Source organism: Sus scrofa, chromosome 2 (assembly GCF_054392235.1).
Source record: "Sus scrofa isolate SSC_HxYL_T2T_F1_AM1 chromosome 2, Sscrofa_HxYL_maternal_Yorkshire_Landrace_v2.0, whole genome shotgun sequence".
NCBI lineage: Eukaryota > Metazoa > Chordata > Mammalia > Artiodactyla > Suidae > Sus > Sus scrofa.
In genome coordinates, this window is record NC_139384.1 from 52631401 (window position 1) to 52648046 (window position 16646).

General features: G+C 35.9%; 1 protein-coding gene across 11 annotated transcripts in view; it reads left to right on the forward strand.

Moving 5' to 3' along the window:
- The window catches only part of SBF2 (SET binding factor 2), a 451285-nt gene that overhangs the window by 269260 nt on the left and 165379 nt on the right, over nt 1–16646 (forward strand). For all 11 annotated transcript variants that reach the window (XR_014837296.1, XR_014837295.1, XR_014837298.1 and 8 more), the window contains one exon: nt 10737–10941. Coding sequence is in view for 7 of the 11 variants with exons in the window: in XM_005661131.4 (XP_005661188.2) it covers nt 10737–10941 (205 nt within the window). In the remaining 4 variants the exon portion in view is untranslated. The remainder of the gene's footprint in view (nt 1–10736; nt 10942–16646) is intronic.

Sequence of the window (16646 nt, forward strand, 5' to 3'; positions counted from 1 at the left end):
TTCCAGGGGAAAGTTGAGAAAAGATATGTTTTTAAGAAAATATAGTTAAGGGAGTTCCCGTCGTGGCTCAGTGGTTGACGAATCCGACTAGGAACCATGAAGTTGCGGGTTCAATCCCTGGCCTTGTTCAGTGGGTTAAGGACTCAGCATTGCCGTGAGCTGTGGTGTAGGTTACAGACGTGGCTCGGATCCCGCGTTGCTATGGCTCTGGCGTAGGCCAGTGGCTACAGCTCCGATTCGACCCCTAGCCTAGGAACCTCCATATGCCGCGGGAGCGGCCACGGCCCTAGAAAACTCAAAACGACAAAAAAAAAAAAAATATATATATATATATATATATATATAGTTAAGAAAAGATTTGGGGTCCATATCCTAATATTGTTCAACTTCATTATTTGAATTGGTAGACCTTTTTGGATGTTGGGTCATTAGTCAGTGCTTTGTTACATCCATTAGAAATCTGAGAACCAACTGGATAAAAGCAGGAATACTAAATTGTGTTTCTTTGTTTCATATTATTCAATTATTTAGGAATTTTATTTCTCAAATTATTTAAAAATTTATTTCTTGGCCTGATACCCTAAACTCCATATTTATAACTGTGTCCAGTACAATAAATCTATTTCTTGATTAGTATGCAGAAACTTAAAAATTGCTTTCTGTGCTGGTCTTTGCCATTTATGGTGGCTGTGTAGAACTAGTATATAGTGTGATCACATGAGAAATTTCTGTGGACCTATTGTAATCATAATAAATATTGACAACATGCCAAGCATGTTGTCAAGCACTTTACATACATCATCTCTAATCTTCGTAACAATGTAAGATAGGTGTCATTGTCTCCATTTTACTAGAGATAATTGGCTCAGGATCATATGGTTACTAATTGATTGAATCTGGGTTTTAAATTCAGGAATTTTCATCTATCCAGTTCCTAAGCCTGCGTTCTTTCACTCCATTAGGCTGGCTCATCTCCAATTGGAAAAATAATGGAATGCTACTTCCAATGGCTGACTTTATACATTGTTCTTTATAAAGCTCTTTAATGTATTTTCTCATTTGATCTTAGAAATGGTCCTGTGAGATGGATAGAGCAGGTGTTGAAATGTGAGGAAATTGAAGATTAGAGAGGTTTTTTTTCCTTTCTCACTAAGGGTGATTTGTTTATGGATTTCAAAGAGTAGCAAAACATGAAATGGGAATCAGTGTTTGAGACTCTGGGACTGATCCCTTTAATAACTGAATGTTCATTTCTTAGATTTTTATAAGACTATTTTATTTCAGAACTGCAAAATTTTATATCATACTGTTTATTCAGTATGTATTTATTAAACACCTACTAGTTTCAGGCATTTTCTAGGCATATAATTCCTCTAATACCCTTGAGAAGAGGATACACATATATGATGAATGAATATTTGAGAATATTCCGGTGGATTGTCATCAGAGCTGGGGTTCTGACACGGGTTCGTCTCTGTCACATGACTGAGTATGCAATGTATGTGAGGGAGCGTGCCAAGCCATTTTAATGCAAAAAACAAAGTAAATACCTTTCTTGCCATTCCAGAACTTAAGTTTAATGATACCTAGCTTACACTAAGCCAACACAAAACTGAGAACTGCAACAACAACAAAATATATACACACACACTAATTTTACATTCTTAAGGGTGAATGTAAAACACAAACGGCCCACATCATATAACACTTTTTAAGTGATCATCAATGGAGGATTGTATTACTAGGTAAGATATGGAAATCACCCTTTAAATGTGCTCTGAATTTCTTGAGCCCTTACTAGACTTCCCCCTCCACACACACACACACACACACACACACACACACACACACACACACACATTCTATTCCATTTAATATAATCAACTCTGTTTATTCAGTATGTATTTATTAAACACCTACTAGTTTCAGGCATTTTCTAGGCATATAATTCCTCTAATACCCTTGAGAAGAGGATACACATACATGATGAATGAGTATTTGAGAATATTCTGGTGGATTGTCATCAGACTTTATGAGATTCCCTCTAGTTCTAAGATTATGAAGTCCATAATGGTCCCAGCATTTCTGAAGTAAATGCTTGACAAAATTAAAAAGCAGACATGATGGTAAAGTTACTTTCTTGGGTTGTTCAGGAGATTGAGGGGACGGAGGAAGGATGGTCGCAATGAAAGGTAAATAATCCAGATGGTTCTATTTTTAACTAGTCAGTTTTTTAAAAATCACATTTCTAAAATTCCCTTTTGGTAAGGAGAAAACCAACCATGTAATTTGACTGTTTCCTTATTATTGGGTTAGAATTGAAACCTGGTGATTCCATTCAGATGTTTGTAAATACTTTATTGCACTAAAGTCTGGTATGCGTATCCAGCCTCTCTCCTTCACTTCCCTTTGAAGTACCTCAAAAATGAACCTTAATTATCCAGTTTCTTCTCACCACTCCTTTATAGTGCCTTTTAGTAAGTAGGAATGAATCGTAGGAATGTGAGGAGATGTAAGTAAGATGAATTGCAACTGGGTTTAGCTGCTTTTTTAACTTTCTGATGCTTCCTTTATTTATTTATTACTTACAATATTTTTTGTTTACAATTAAGAAAAGTGGTGACTTTGGTGAAGAAGAAGAGGGAAGTTAGTATGAAGAAGAGGAAAGGAATAAATTCATTAGAGACAAATGTGTAAGCATTGGCAGGGTTATATACTATTAAGATTTTTATTGGGCATGCATTGGTAGAGCTTCTCTTTCCATGTCCATTTGATAATAATTCAAAGTCTGCCCACTTTGGTTTTCAGAATCCTTGTTGTCTACATGATAGCATCTTCAGCAACTTACCTGCTCTTTCCCTATGATTCTTGGGACACACTTATAAAGGACCACTAACTGAATGCAAAATGAGAATATTAAAATAGGCAGGACAAAAACTTTATAAACATCCATTCCAAGGTATCAAAAAATCTGTTGGACATGTGTTTTACTCTTTTAAATAGTGCAGTTTTTCTAATTTGTTTTACATCTTGCTGTCCTACATAATCATTTGCTAGATTGTGTAACTTGTCTGTTTTTTTTAAAAAAAGTTAAAGGCAAAATGAGAGAGGACTTAGACTTTCCTATAAAATGATAGATTTCTGTTTGTGCTCTATAGATATACTATTGCCTAGAGTTGAAACAAATAGGCTTTTAAAATTCTAATGGGAGAAAAAGCCCAAATGCAGGAATAGCCATTCTAAATTACATTAAGATCTATACCCTTTATGTTTCTGCAGAAAGTTAATTTCACTACCAGGCACATTTAATCTATACTGATGATGTTTGTACTCTTTCCCAACTGTGAATAAAAGGATTTGTTGTTGTTATAGGAAGGAAGTAAATATTGTGGTCATCTTTCATCTTTAAAAATTAAAAACATAAACAACTTATTTAGATTATTATAATGAAATGAGGCCCCTAATCCAAAGCATAAAAATTAAACTCCTTCCTCCAACTTATATTATTTGTTTATTCATTTTAAGTTAGATTTACTATGATAAAATTTATATATAGTAAAATTTACCCTATTAGATTTACTATGATGAAATTTATATATAGTAAAATTTACCCTGTTAGATTTACTATGATGAAATTTATATATAGTAAAATTTACCCTTTACACTTTGATGAAGTTTGGCAAATGAAGTTATCCAACCACCACCACCACAGCAGCAACATATCTATCACCCCCCACCCAACTTTTCTTAATGCACCCTTATAGTCACATCCTCCTACTATCTCATACTCTTGGCACCTGAGCTGTTTTCTGTCTCTGTAGTTTTTGCCTTTTCTGTAATGTCGTTATGTGGTTTTTTGAGTTTGGATTCTTTTTCTTAGTATAATGCATTTAAGATTCACCCATGTTACTGCATATATGAGTTATTCCTTTTTATTGTTGAGTGGTATTCCATTATATCGGTGTACCAGTTTTATTTATCTGTTAACCAACTAAAGGACAATTTTGGCAATTATGAGTAAAACTGCCCTGAACATTTGCATGGGTTTTTGTGTGAACATAAGTATTCATTTCTTTTGGGTAAATATTTAGTAATAGGATGCTGAAAACAGTAACAATATATATGATATATAACAATATAGCAATGTATTTCTTTCTCTATATAAGAAACTACCAATTGTTTTCTTAAGTGTCTGTACCATTTTGCATTCCCACCAGCAATATGTTGTGAAAGTTCTGTTTGCTCCACATCTTCACCAACGTGTGGTATTCTCATTGGAATTTTTTGTTTTGCTTTGTTCTTAGCCATTCTAATAGGTGTTTGGTATTACCTTTTTATGGTTTTAATTTGGATGTCAGCAGGTGAGTATTAGATCCTAGCCAGTCGTTTTATGCCCTCTGGGTACTTGTGAAAAGAGTACTTGTCTTAGATTATGAAGCCTCCATTTTAATGTCATGAATTAGAGCAGTTGTTATCAACAGGGGCAGACTCCTTCCCCCGAGAAATTTGGCAATGTCCAAAGACACTTTTTGGTTGTCACAACTGGAGAAGGTGTGCTACTGGCCGCTAGTAAAGAGGACAGGGCTGCTTCTAAACATCTTAACAATATGCAAGACACCCACTCCTTCCCACTCCCCACTGCTAAACAGAGAATTATCTAGCCCCAAATGTCAGTAGTGTCAAAGTTGAGAAACCTTGGATTAGGGCAACCAGCACATTAGATATTAAAGTCATACACCACATTTCTTTGTATTAAGGATGAGACATTAATTCAATTAGATAATCATTGAAAGACCTATGAGGATAGAAAGTTGAGAGTTTTTCATTCCATCACAGCCAGGCAACTCTAAAAATTCCAGGTATATTTTGTCAATGTTTAGTGATGTAATCCAGTGATAACATTGGCTTTGGCTGTATTTGAAAGGATTTGTAAAGAATTTGTATAATATAACCCTAGGTATGATTGATGCACATAAAATAATTATTAAATGCTTAAATTAACATGGGAAATTTAGTAACCTTCGACAAGGTCACATTGATTCCAATGTGTAGGAAGGAATTTTTTTCACCAGTATGCCTACTTTGAATTTCCAGTAAGATCTGGAGCTTTCTGTTTTGTTTTGTTTTGCTTTGCTTTTATTTGAAGTGTTTTCTCAGCCTGGTTTTTGTAAGCCCTAGGAATATTCTCATTTAGCTTGCCAAAAACAGAGAGAGAGAGAAAAGAAAATCCATGTTTCCAGACCAGTTGGTGTATGTGTCATTTTTTTCAAGTCTGAGAAAATCATTATGCCTCCTATTGCTATAGTACACTCTAAAAGCAGGATTACAGAGCCGACTTCTTGAAAATCATTATCCAACTTTAAAAGTCCCTCTGAGCAATAATAGTATGTTTTGCCAGCTTTCTTAATTGCCTTGGGCAGAATTATGTTTACCGTAAGTATGTAGTTATCTAAATCCTTGGTTATTACTTTATATTTGCATTTCTCTAAAGTCAAAAATGAGTCTTTGACTGTTTCTTTGTTCTGTTGAAAAATAATGATTTCAACACAGAGATTCAACAACAAAATCAGGATGCAGTTTTAAATGAGCCCAGTAATCTTCAAGAGACTGATCTGGATGCATTTGGAGTTACAAATAAGAGCATATGTTTCCAAGAATATACCGAGTTCAGTGAGCCTTTAAATGTCTCACATTATTGCCATCTCCTCATAAGTCATTATGTGACTAAGCTGGATGTGAGGTGGTGAATGTGGTCCTTTATATTTACCTTACTACCCGTTAGAGGGCAGCAGTGTACAGATTCGGCAGCCAGAAAACCAAATAGCACTAGATCTTGGGGCATGAGCTTTTTTTGAATTTTCGAAACACAGTTGAATGTATTATTATTTAGTAACTTTAACCCATAATCAGAATTTTTATGTAGACTGTCACAATTAAAGGATAACCTCAACTTTGAACTTTGTTTTAAAATGATTTTTTAGAATGTTTATTATTCTGAATTGTGCATGGATTTGGTTTAAAATATTTCAAATTGCTTATGAGAATAACACTGTTAGTGACAAATAGCTATGTCTTTTCTTTTAATAAGTGATTTTTATTTAAACCCTTATTGAATACTATTATTGTTATTGTTGTTCAAATATAAGTAGGAGTTCCTGCTGTGGCGCAGTTGGTTAATGATCCTGCTTGTCTCTGTGGAGGCACCAGTTTGATCTCCGGTCCAGTGCAATGGGTTAAGAATCCATTGTTGCTGCAGCTGGGGTGTAGGTCACAGCTCTGGATTGAATTTGATCTTGGGCTTGGGAATTTCCATGTGCCACGCAGGTGGGACCAAGAAAGAAAATAAAACAAAATAAATAAGTAGATAAATAAAATAAAAGTAGCTGGTAGTATGATGGGAAATCTTGGGAGAAAGAGGTATAGTGTCATGCCATAGAATATGCAGTGACTAAACATTTTTCAAAGGAATATACTCTAGACTTTTGGAAAAGAGCTTTCAAAGAAGAGCTTTCCCATTTATTTTGGGAAAGTGTGTGTGTGTGTTGTAAAGCTTTCCTGTAACTTTTTCCACTCTCACAAGGACATTATGAAGTAGGTACTATATTATTATCTTCATTATCAATGAGGAAACTAAAACACAAATGATAAGTGAATTCACACTGCACCAGGTTACAGTGCTAGTAAGTGGCTAAGCTAGATTTCACCCAGGAGGTCTCACATCGGAGACCATGAGCTAAAAATATTTCAGTTGTATTACCCTCTGTCCTTGGATTGTCTAACTCTCTTCCTTCTGAATTGTAGTGCCTGCTGTCTCTATCACATTTTCACACGTAGTCCTGTTTATGGGCTTCTCTATTCCATTAGCCCTTTTAACCCTTCACTGATACCAATTACCATACTGTATTAATTATTAAAGGTTTCTATAAATTTTGATATCGGGAAAGTTTGACTTTCCCCATTTACTCTTCTTCAAAATTCCCTTGACTGTTTTTGGATCTTTGTTCTTCCATATAAAATTTAGGCTGAACCTGTTATATTATAGGATTTTAACTAGAAGCAATCAATATGTATATCTTGATTTTTTAGACCACCTTAAGTCATCTTTGAAATAAGATAGAAAAATATATAGTAAGAGAGAGATAAAATATAGCTAGAAAAGATACTGGCATACCAAGAAAAGTGTCTACTTTTACTTTACCATGTTTTAAAATTTGTTTTAATATTATTTACATCATGGGAAATACATTTAAAGTTTTAATTTTATTATTAAGAAAATTATGCATCTATGGAAACAGAAGTAGTGAATAATATACTTTAAGTGATTCAGAATTCAAAATCCACATGGATTATCTCCCTAGCCTGAAAGAAATATCTGCCCAATAGGTTTTAGAAATTTGATATTCATAACTTTTGAGATGACATGGTATCTTAGATATTGTGCCAAAAGAACAGAGAAGAACAAACATACTGCTTTTGGAAAAGCGCAGTTTGAGAAACTCCAGGCTGCTGATGTTGATGTTAATCCTGGCATAATTTTAGAATGGTTTTTTCAACACATGGTGTAGAAAGTGGTGATCATGAAGCCTTGGCATTGGAATTTACTTATTTTTCCCTGTCTTTGCTAAAGATAAAAGGAAAGATACAAAGTGTTGTATGAGGGCTGCTTTGGCAAGAACAAGTTTTCAATCTGTGTAAGTACTGCGTGGTAGCCGATTGCGCCACTGGCGCTCCGAAGTTTTCCATTTGATTTCACCTTCTCAGGAATCTTTTAAGTACAGGCCTAAGAAGCATAAGTACAGGAATACTTCAGAGATATTGTGGGTTTGGTTCCAGACCACCACAATAAAGCCAGTATCGCAATAAAGTGAATCACATAAATTTTTTGGTTTCCCAGTGCATATGAAAGATACATTTACCCTTTGCTGTAGTCTATTAAGTGTGCAGTAGTATTTATATCTAAAAAAAACAATGTACATACCTTACTTTTAAGTTTTTTCCTTAAAAATGCTAACCATCATCTGAGCCTTCAGCAAGTTATAATCCTTTTGCAATAGTACTATCAAAGGCCCCAACTCAGATCAGATATAACATAATTTAAAAGTTTGAAACATTATGAGAATTACCAAAATGTGATAGAGACCAAAAGTGTTGGAAAATGGCACCAGTAGACTTATTTGACACAGGGTTGCCACAAACCTTCAATTTGTAAAAAGACAAAACAACAACAACAACAACAAAACCCAAAAACAACACAGTACCTACAAAGTGCAATAGGGTAAAGCACAATAAAACAATGTGTGTGTCTGTAGACCTGCGGCAGAGTTATTTATACAGCATCACATAATGAATAAAGCAAAAACTAGAATCTAGATTTTTTTTGACACTTTGTGTATTTCCCCACTGTATTGCTGAGATACGTTCCCTGTGTCCTCTGCTATGGTCCAGCCTATCCTTTATCTGGGTCTGAGCCAAATAACCAAAAACATGAATGACACAGATTCAAGGGGGGAAAGAAATTTTCTGATTGCTAGAATGATAAATGCTAGAGTTGGTCTAAGAATGATCATAGAGCAGCCTTCCTTAGAGAACTTTATAAAAAGAATGGATTCCATTCTGCCTGTAGTACTTGAAATAGAATCCTACTTAAGTAGGTGGCTTGATAAAAGTCCATGCTAGCACTAAGGGTCTATGCAAATATTAGCTGACACGTTTAATTTAATTATTGCAGTTCTAATATATGTTCAACATTGTGTCCTACTCATTAGGATAAAGTGGGAAGTAGTTCAGGGTGCCTGATACATGCCAGGCAGTTTCTAGATGTGGTACGCATATAGCAGAGGACAACAGATATTTTTTAATTGACCAAAATGTCTGTCCTCTGGGGTTTCATTTTAGTGAGACAATAAACAAGTTAAACAGAATTTAGAGTATGTGAGAGTGTGGTAAGTGCTAGAGAGGAAAATGTAATAAGAGGGATAGGGACTGTGTTAAGGTGTATAATTTTAGATAGATCAGCCAAGAAAGGTGGCATTTGAGCAAAGACATACAGGAAGAGAAGATGCTGTCCAGATTAGTGGGAGACAGGCATTCCAAGCAGAGGGCACAGTTAAGTGTGAAGACCTTGAGGCAGGAATTAGTAGACCCCTGTAGCAGGAGCAGAATGAAGGAAGGAAACAGTGGTAGGACACAGTCATATAGAGAAGCCAAATCTTATAAATTATTATAAGAACTTTGGGTTTTACTCTGAGATGAAGAACTATTTGAATGATCAGGGTAGTTAGGTGAAGATTTGACATACTTTTAACTTGACCACTCTGTCTGCAGTGTTAAAAACAGTGAGAGAGGGAACTAGGATGGAAGCAGGGAGTGGTTACAAGACTGTTACTCTGTAGCAATATGAGAGTTGTTGGCTTGAATCACAGTGTATTGAAAAATGGTTAGGTTATAAATGTATTTATTTTATTTTATTATTTATTTGTTTGTTTGTTTTGTCTTTTTTTTGCCTTTTCTAGGGTCACTCCCGTGTCATTTGGTGGTTCCCAGGCAAGGGGTCCAATGGGAGCTGTAGCCACTGGCCTACAACACAGCCACAGCAATGCGGGATCCGAGCCCCATCTGTGACCTACGCCACAGCTCACGGCAACGCCAGATCCTTAACCCACTGAGCAAGGCCAGGGATCGAACCTTCAACCTCATGGTTCCTTGTCAGATTCATTAACCACTGTGCCACGACAGGAACTTCTATAAGTATATTTTAAAGGTGAAGACTCAACAAAGGTCTGCAGAGGAATGGATACTTGGGTGTTAAAAAAGACATTACAGATTATTCTAAGCTTTTCACCTGAATGATTGAAAAAATAAATATGCCACTTGCTGAAGTCAGGAAGCCTATAGAAATCAGATGTGGAGGAATTGACTATTAGGTGCTTCATTTTGGACATATATTTAAGATGTTATTTATTTTTTTAATTAAAAAAAAATTTTTTTTTGGTTTTTTTAGTACTGCGTCTGTCACATATGGACGTTCCCAGGCTAGGGACCGAATCGGAGCTGCAGCTGCCAGCCTACACCACAGCCGCAGCAATGTGGGACACGAGCTGTGTCTGCAACCTCCACCACAGCTCATGGCAAAGCCAGATGCTTAACCCACTGAGTGAAGCCAGGGATTGAACCTGCATCCTCATGGATACTAGTCAGGTTCGTTTCTGCTGAGTCACAATGGGAACTCCTAAGATGTTATTTTAAATCCAAATGGAAGCTCTGTGTGCGGATGGTTGACTATAGGGGTGTAGAGTTCAGGGTGAAATTCAATTGGAAATAAAAATTTGTGAATCATTGGGGTTTTCATAGTTTAAATATAAGAAACTGGAAATTATCACCAAAGAATTAAGTTTAAATAGTGTGAGGTCCATGGTCTGAGCCCTAGGGTATTCACAGTTAAGAAATTAGGGAGATGAAATACAGCTAAAGATGTAGTAAGACCTAGAAACCAAATGAAGAAAGTGTTCGTTGAAGAGGAAAAAAGTGATCAGCTGTTTTAGGTGGTACTGATAACTGTATCAGTGCTTCTTAAAATCATGTAAGAAGTAGAATTCTGACAGTCTCTATTTCATGAAATATATCTGAATGTATGTACAATTACTCATTTGACTGATTTCACTTTCTGTCCCTCTGGCCAATAATCTGCCATTGTTCTTTTAACTTATGAATAATTTTACCTATGTTTGATATTGTAGGAAAATCCAAACCCTCATATGGCATTCCAGAAAGTTCCACGCCCAACAGAAGGTTCCCACTTGAGAGTTCATATTCTTCCTTTCCCCAAGATTAATGAAACTCGGGTACAGGAATTAATACAGGAAAATCTTGCTAAGAACCAGAATGCACCTCCTGCTTCAAGAGTGGAAAAGAAATGTGTTGTGCCTGCAGGTCCACCTGTTGGTATGTATTTGTTTGTTTTAAAAGTAAACCTTTTGGAGTTCCCGTCGTGGCGCAGTGGTTAACGAATCCGACTAGGAACCCTGAGGTTGCGGGTTCGATCCCTTGGCCTTGCTCAGCGGCGTTACCGTGAGCTGTAGTGTAGGTTGCAGACGCAGCTCGGATCCTGTGTTGCTGTGGCTCTGGCATAGTCTGGCGGCTACAGCTCCGATTCGACCCCTAGCCTGGGAACCTCCATACGCCATGGGAGCGGTCCAAGAAATAGCAAAAAGATAAAAAAAAATAAAAGTAAACCTTATATCAATACACAAGAAATAGAAAGCAAAAGGGTACGTACGACTTGGTGAATTTTCACAAAGTGAACAAATTTGTTTAACCAGAGTAAGCATTACCCAGAAACATTGTTCCATTCACTGCCTCTCTCAAGAGTAACGTTTAGCTTAACTGCTCCCACTGTAAAATCTTCTCCGTCGTAAAAATAGCTATTGCTAAGTTATAATTCACATACCGTAAAATTCACCCATTTAAAGCATACAATTCAGTGGTTTTTAGTATATTCACAGAGTGCAACCATTTTCACTAATTTCAGAAATTTTCATTCCTCCGAATAGAAACACCCATACCCATTAGCAGTCACTCTTCATTCCCTCCTGCCCCCTCCAAAAAAACCACCCCTTTCTTAGATAGTTATCTGTTTCCTATCTTTATAAATTTGCCCATATTGGACATTTTATATAAAAGGATTTGTGATTGACTTCTTTCATTTAGCATAATTTTTTCAAGGTTCAACCATGTAGAGTGTACAGTACTTCTTTGCTATTTGGGACTGAATAATATTCCATTGTATGGATATGTATATATCACATTTCATTATCCATATATCAGCTGATGGACATTTGGGTTTTTTCCACTTTTTGGCTACTATGATAGTGCTGCTATGGGCATCCATGTGTATGTTTTTGTATGGACCTTGGATATATACCTAGGTATGGAATTGTCAGGTCTTATGATAAGTCTATATTTAATGTTTTGTGGAGCTGCCAGACTGTTTTCCAGAACAGTCATACCATTTTACATTCCCACCAGCAGTGTGTGGGTGTTCTGGTTTCTCCATGTGAACTAATGATGTAGAATATCTTTTCATGTGCCTTTTGGCCATTTTTATATCATCTCTGGAATAATGTCTTAACTATTCAGATCCTTTGCCCCTATTTAAATAGAGCTATGTAATTCTCTATATATTATGTATACAAGTCTCTTATTAGATATGTGATTTTCAAGTATTTTTCCCATTCTTTGGGTTATCTTTCTTTACTGATTATCTTGTCTTTTTCTTCCGCTATTGAGGGAGATTGTTAAAGTCTCCATGATAATTAGTAGAATTGCCTATTGATCATTTTAGTTCTATTTTTTATGAAATCGATTTATTGGATGCAAATATACTTACAGATATTATATCATCCTAGTGACTGATCCCTTTATCATTATGGAATGTCCCTCTGTCTCTAGTAATGCTTCTTGCCGTGACGTGTGCTTTGAGTTTTACATGGCTATACCAACTTTCCTTTGGTTGGTGTTGGTATGGTTCGTCTTTTTTATTCTTGCATTTTCAAACTCTGGGTTCTTATATTTAAGGGTTTGTGCCTGTTGTAAGCAGCATGTAGGGTTTTTTTTTTTTTTTTTTTTAAGCCAGTTTGGCTTTTAGTATATTACCTGTATTTAGCTCATATATATAAATATAACTACTGATACAGTAATGACTTTAATTTACTGGATTCTTTTTTCTATATGATCTTCTTGTTTCACATTTTCCCTTGCTGTCTTGTCTTCTTTTGGATTAATAAAGTTTTTATTCCATAATTCATCCCTCTTATAAATTGTTATTTATGTTTTGTTGTTCTTACAGAGGTTTGCCTAGGGATGATAGCACTTTTAGGGATGATGATCCACTTTTGTCAATTCAGGTTTCACCAGAAACTTTGCTGGTCAACCTGACTATGTACCAGAATCACACCCAGATTTCCAGCCTCTTCTGTGTACCCAATATTGGCAAATCTCTTGGAGAAAATGTGGATGTGCTTGTTAACTCACCTCTCCTGTCTTTTCCTTTCTCTGGAATTTTAGGTCCTCTTACCCTTGTGCTTCTGTAGCACTCTGATATATTTAAATAGATGGCTTTTCCATTGTATCTGACTTTTGTAATTGTTCCTGGTGGGAGTTTTAGTTTGCTACAAACTGGTCCATCATACCTAGAAGTGAGTGTAATTTTATTATTAATGGATAATAATATATTAAATATTTATGTAGCAGTGTTAATATTTCATGTATTAACATTTGTTATATAGTTATGTTAATATTATCATTTATTATTAACTTAGTAATGTTAATTTGTAATTATTTTCCTAAGTATTAACAGCTTTTATTGAAGTGTCGATTGTACTTTCACAGAGAGAATGGAGAAGTAGACATGTTAGGGTAATTATTTTTTGAAGGGTTTGGTCATATGACCTTAATACAATCTAGTTGAATGCTTTCTTTAAATATCCACATAAACAGATTATAAGTTTATTTAAAATTTAATTTATGTGAATTGTAGCCAAGTCAATATTATTTTTGTATAATCTCTTTACTTTCTTCATTTTTGATCATTACATTATCTTTTTATACTTTCTTCTTTTCCTTTTTTGAAGTTTTACTGAAGTGTAGTTGATTAACAATGTGATAATTTCTGCTGTACAGAAGTGGTTCAGTTATACATGTACACACATCCATTCTCTTTCAGATTCTTTCCCCACATAAATTATCACAGAATATTAAGTAGAGTTCTCTGTAGTATACAGCAGGTCCCCATCATTCCATATGCCTCTGTGTGCATATGCTAATCCCAAACCCCCAGTCCATCTCTACCCCCCACACCTTTCCCCTTTGGTAACCATAAATTTGTTTTCAAAGGCTGTGAGGCTCTTTCTGTTCTGCAAATAAGTTCATTTGTATCATTTTTGAAAGATTACACATATAAGTGATGTCATATGTTTGTCTTTCACTGACTGACTTTACTTAGTATGAAAATATCTATGTCCATCCATGTTGCTGTAAATGGCATTATTTCATTCTTTTTTGTGGCTGAATAACATTCCATTGTGTGTGTGTGTGTGTGTGTGTGTATAACATTTTCATTATTCGTTCCTCTGTTGGTGGACATTTAGGTTGCTTCCATGTCTTGGTTATTGTAAATAGTGCTGCAGTGAACATTGGGGTTGCATGTATCTTTTCAAATTATGATTTCCTCCAGATAGATGCCCAGAAGTGGGATTGCTGGATCATATAGCAGCTCTGTATTTGTTTTTTCAGCTTAATTTTTTTTTTTTTTTTTTTTTTTTTTTTTTGGCGGCCCTGCAACATATGGAGTTCCTGGGCCAGGGATCAGATCTGAGCTGCGGCTGCAACCTATGCTGTAGCTGTGGCAATGCCAGATCCTTAACCACTGCACCAGGCTGGGGATCAAACCTGTATCCCAGTGCACCCAAGAAGCCACTGATCCTATTGCACCACAGCAGGATTCATTTATTTGTTTCTGAGGAGGCGCCATGAAGCAGTTGATATTCCCATCAACAGTGTAACAACATCACATTCTCTTTTTTGATGTATGTGGAATGTCACGTTGTAATGAGTGAGAGAGGTACACATGATTTGCTATTTGTCCCTGCATGCCCTTCCTGTAAAACCAGAATGAATGTATGAGTGAACAATGAATGAATGAGTGAAAGAAGAACGCCGGGATCTCTGTTCAATTGAGTTGATCAGTATCAGGATATGCCTTGTATTAAAATTAAAAGGTGTCAGAGTTCCCTGGTGACTCAGCAGATTAAGGATCCAGCGTTGTCACTGCTATGGAGCAGGTTCCAGCCCTATCCCAGGAACTTAAACATGCCACAGGCACAGCCAAAAAATAAAAGGTGTGAATGTTTTATTTTACATGATACCTATTAATAAGAGTATGGAATTGCTATTAGGAATGTCACCTTTGGAGGCATTCACATTTTGAGAGGTTAATTCCAGCTCTTCATCAGAGGGACCAGAGTAATGATGAACAGTTAGAATAACATTTGCAAGCCAAAGCCTTAGAAGGAAGCCCTCCCTGGGAAGTCAAGTACCCATAAACCAGAGTGTTGGAAAGCTAGTATTAGAATGCCACAACTGGGGATTGGGCCAATCCCTGAAATATCAGTACCTCTAAGCGAAGAACTTTCTTCTGTGAATTAACTAAGTCATAGCCTCTAAAGGAAAGTTATAAATCCTAGATGGTAAACAGACTCATTTTAAGAAAATGTGGGTTTTGTAATGGCTTATCCTAAAGAAAATTTAAAATACTGCATGAGAGATTTTAGAATTAAAAGTTTACAGACAGGTTAAAGAATGTGGTCTAATTTGGAGACTCTAAGAAGTTTTTTACTGTCAATATAGATCGATTTCAATTTCAGTTTATGCCATTGACCTGCAAGTGTGGGAAGCCACAGGGCCCAAAATTAAGAATGAGAATTTCGGAGATCCCCTCGTGGCTCAGTGGTTAACGGAACCCGACTAGTATCCATGAAGACATGTTTTCGATCCCTGGCCTTGCTTGGTGGGCGAGGATACCTTGTTGCCATGACCTTTGGTGTAGGTTGCAGATGCGGTTCTGATCCAGCTTTGCTGTGGCTGTGGTGTAGGCCAGTAGCTGTAACTCCGTTGGACCCCCCAGCCTGGGAACCTGCATATGCTACAGTTTCAGCCCTAAAAAGACTAAAAAAAAAAAAAAATCAGAATTTCAGTCGTGAAATAATCTAACCACCATGGTCATTTAATGTTAATGTTACATGATTTAAAATCGTTTCAAGAAAACTGATAAAAAAAAAAACAAGTTAAGATTATTTTCCTGATTCTGACAAAGCGCTATGGTTATGTAAGATATCACTTGGGGGAAGCTGAGTGGTGAGTGTATGGATCTTCTCTGTATTAACTTGAAACTTTTTATGAGCTTATAATTATTTCTAAAATTCTAAACATTTAAACAATTATTTGAGGAATATAAAGTTTTGTGTTGATGGAAGGAATGCGAAGAGTAAGAAATGGTGGTCTTTCTCATCAGATATGGGGTGTGTGAAAGGATTATTCCTTTAGATTCCAAGAACAGCCGGAAAATATAAGGCTTTAGAATTATGCATACTGCCTCCTTTATACAAATGAAATGGTGTAGTTCTTTGTGAAATAATACTTTTTATTTAACAAATACTGCTTTCATTTATATCTGCCTAATACTCTTTTAATAAGTTTAATTTGGGAATTCTGTTGCATGGTGAATTAAGGACCTGATGTTTTCACTGCAGTGGCTTGTATCACTGCTGTGGCACAGATTCAATCCCTGGCCCAAGAACTTGTGCATGCCACAGGCATGATAAAAAAAAAGTTAAATTTATTTTAGGTAATTTTAGCCTGTGTGGTAGACTTGAATTACCCAACCTTGTAAAGGTGACAGGTACTAAATTCACAAGAGTGAAAAGTGGGTCTCCCAAGATTTTTATTTATTTGTTTTTATTTACATTTTTTCTTTTTTTAAAAAATTTTATTATGATTGATTTACCATGTTCTGTCAATTTCTGCTGTACAGCAAAGTGACCCAGTTATACATATATATACATCCTTTTTTTCACATTATCCTCCATCATGCT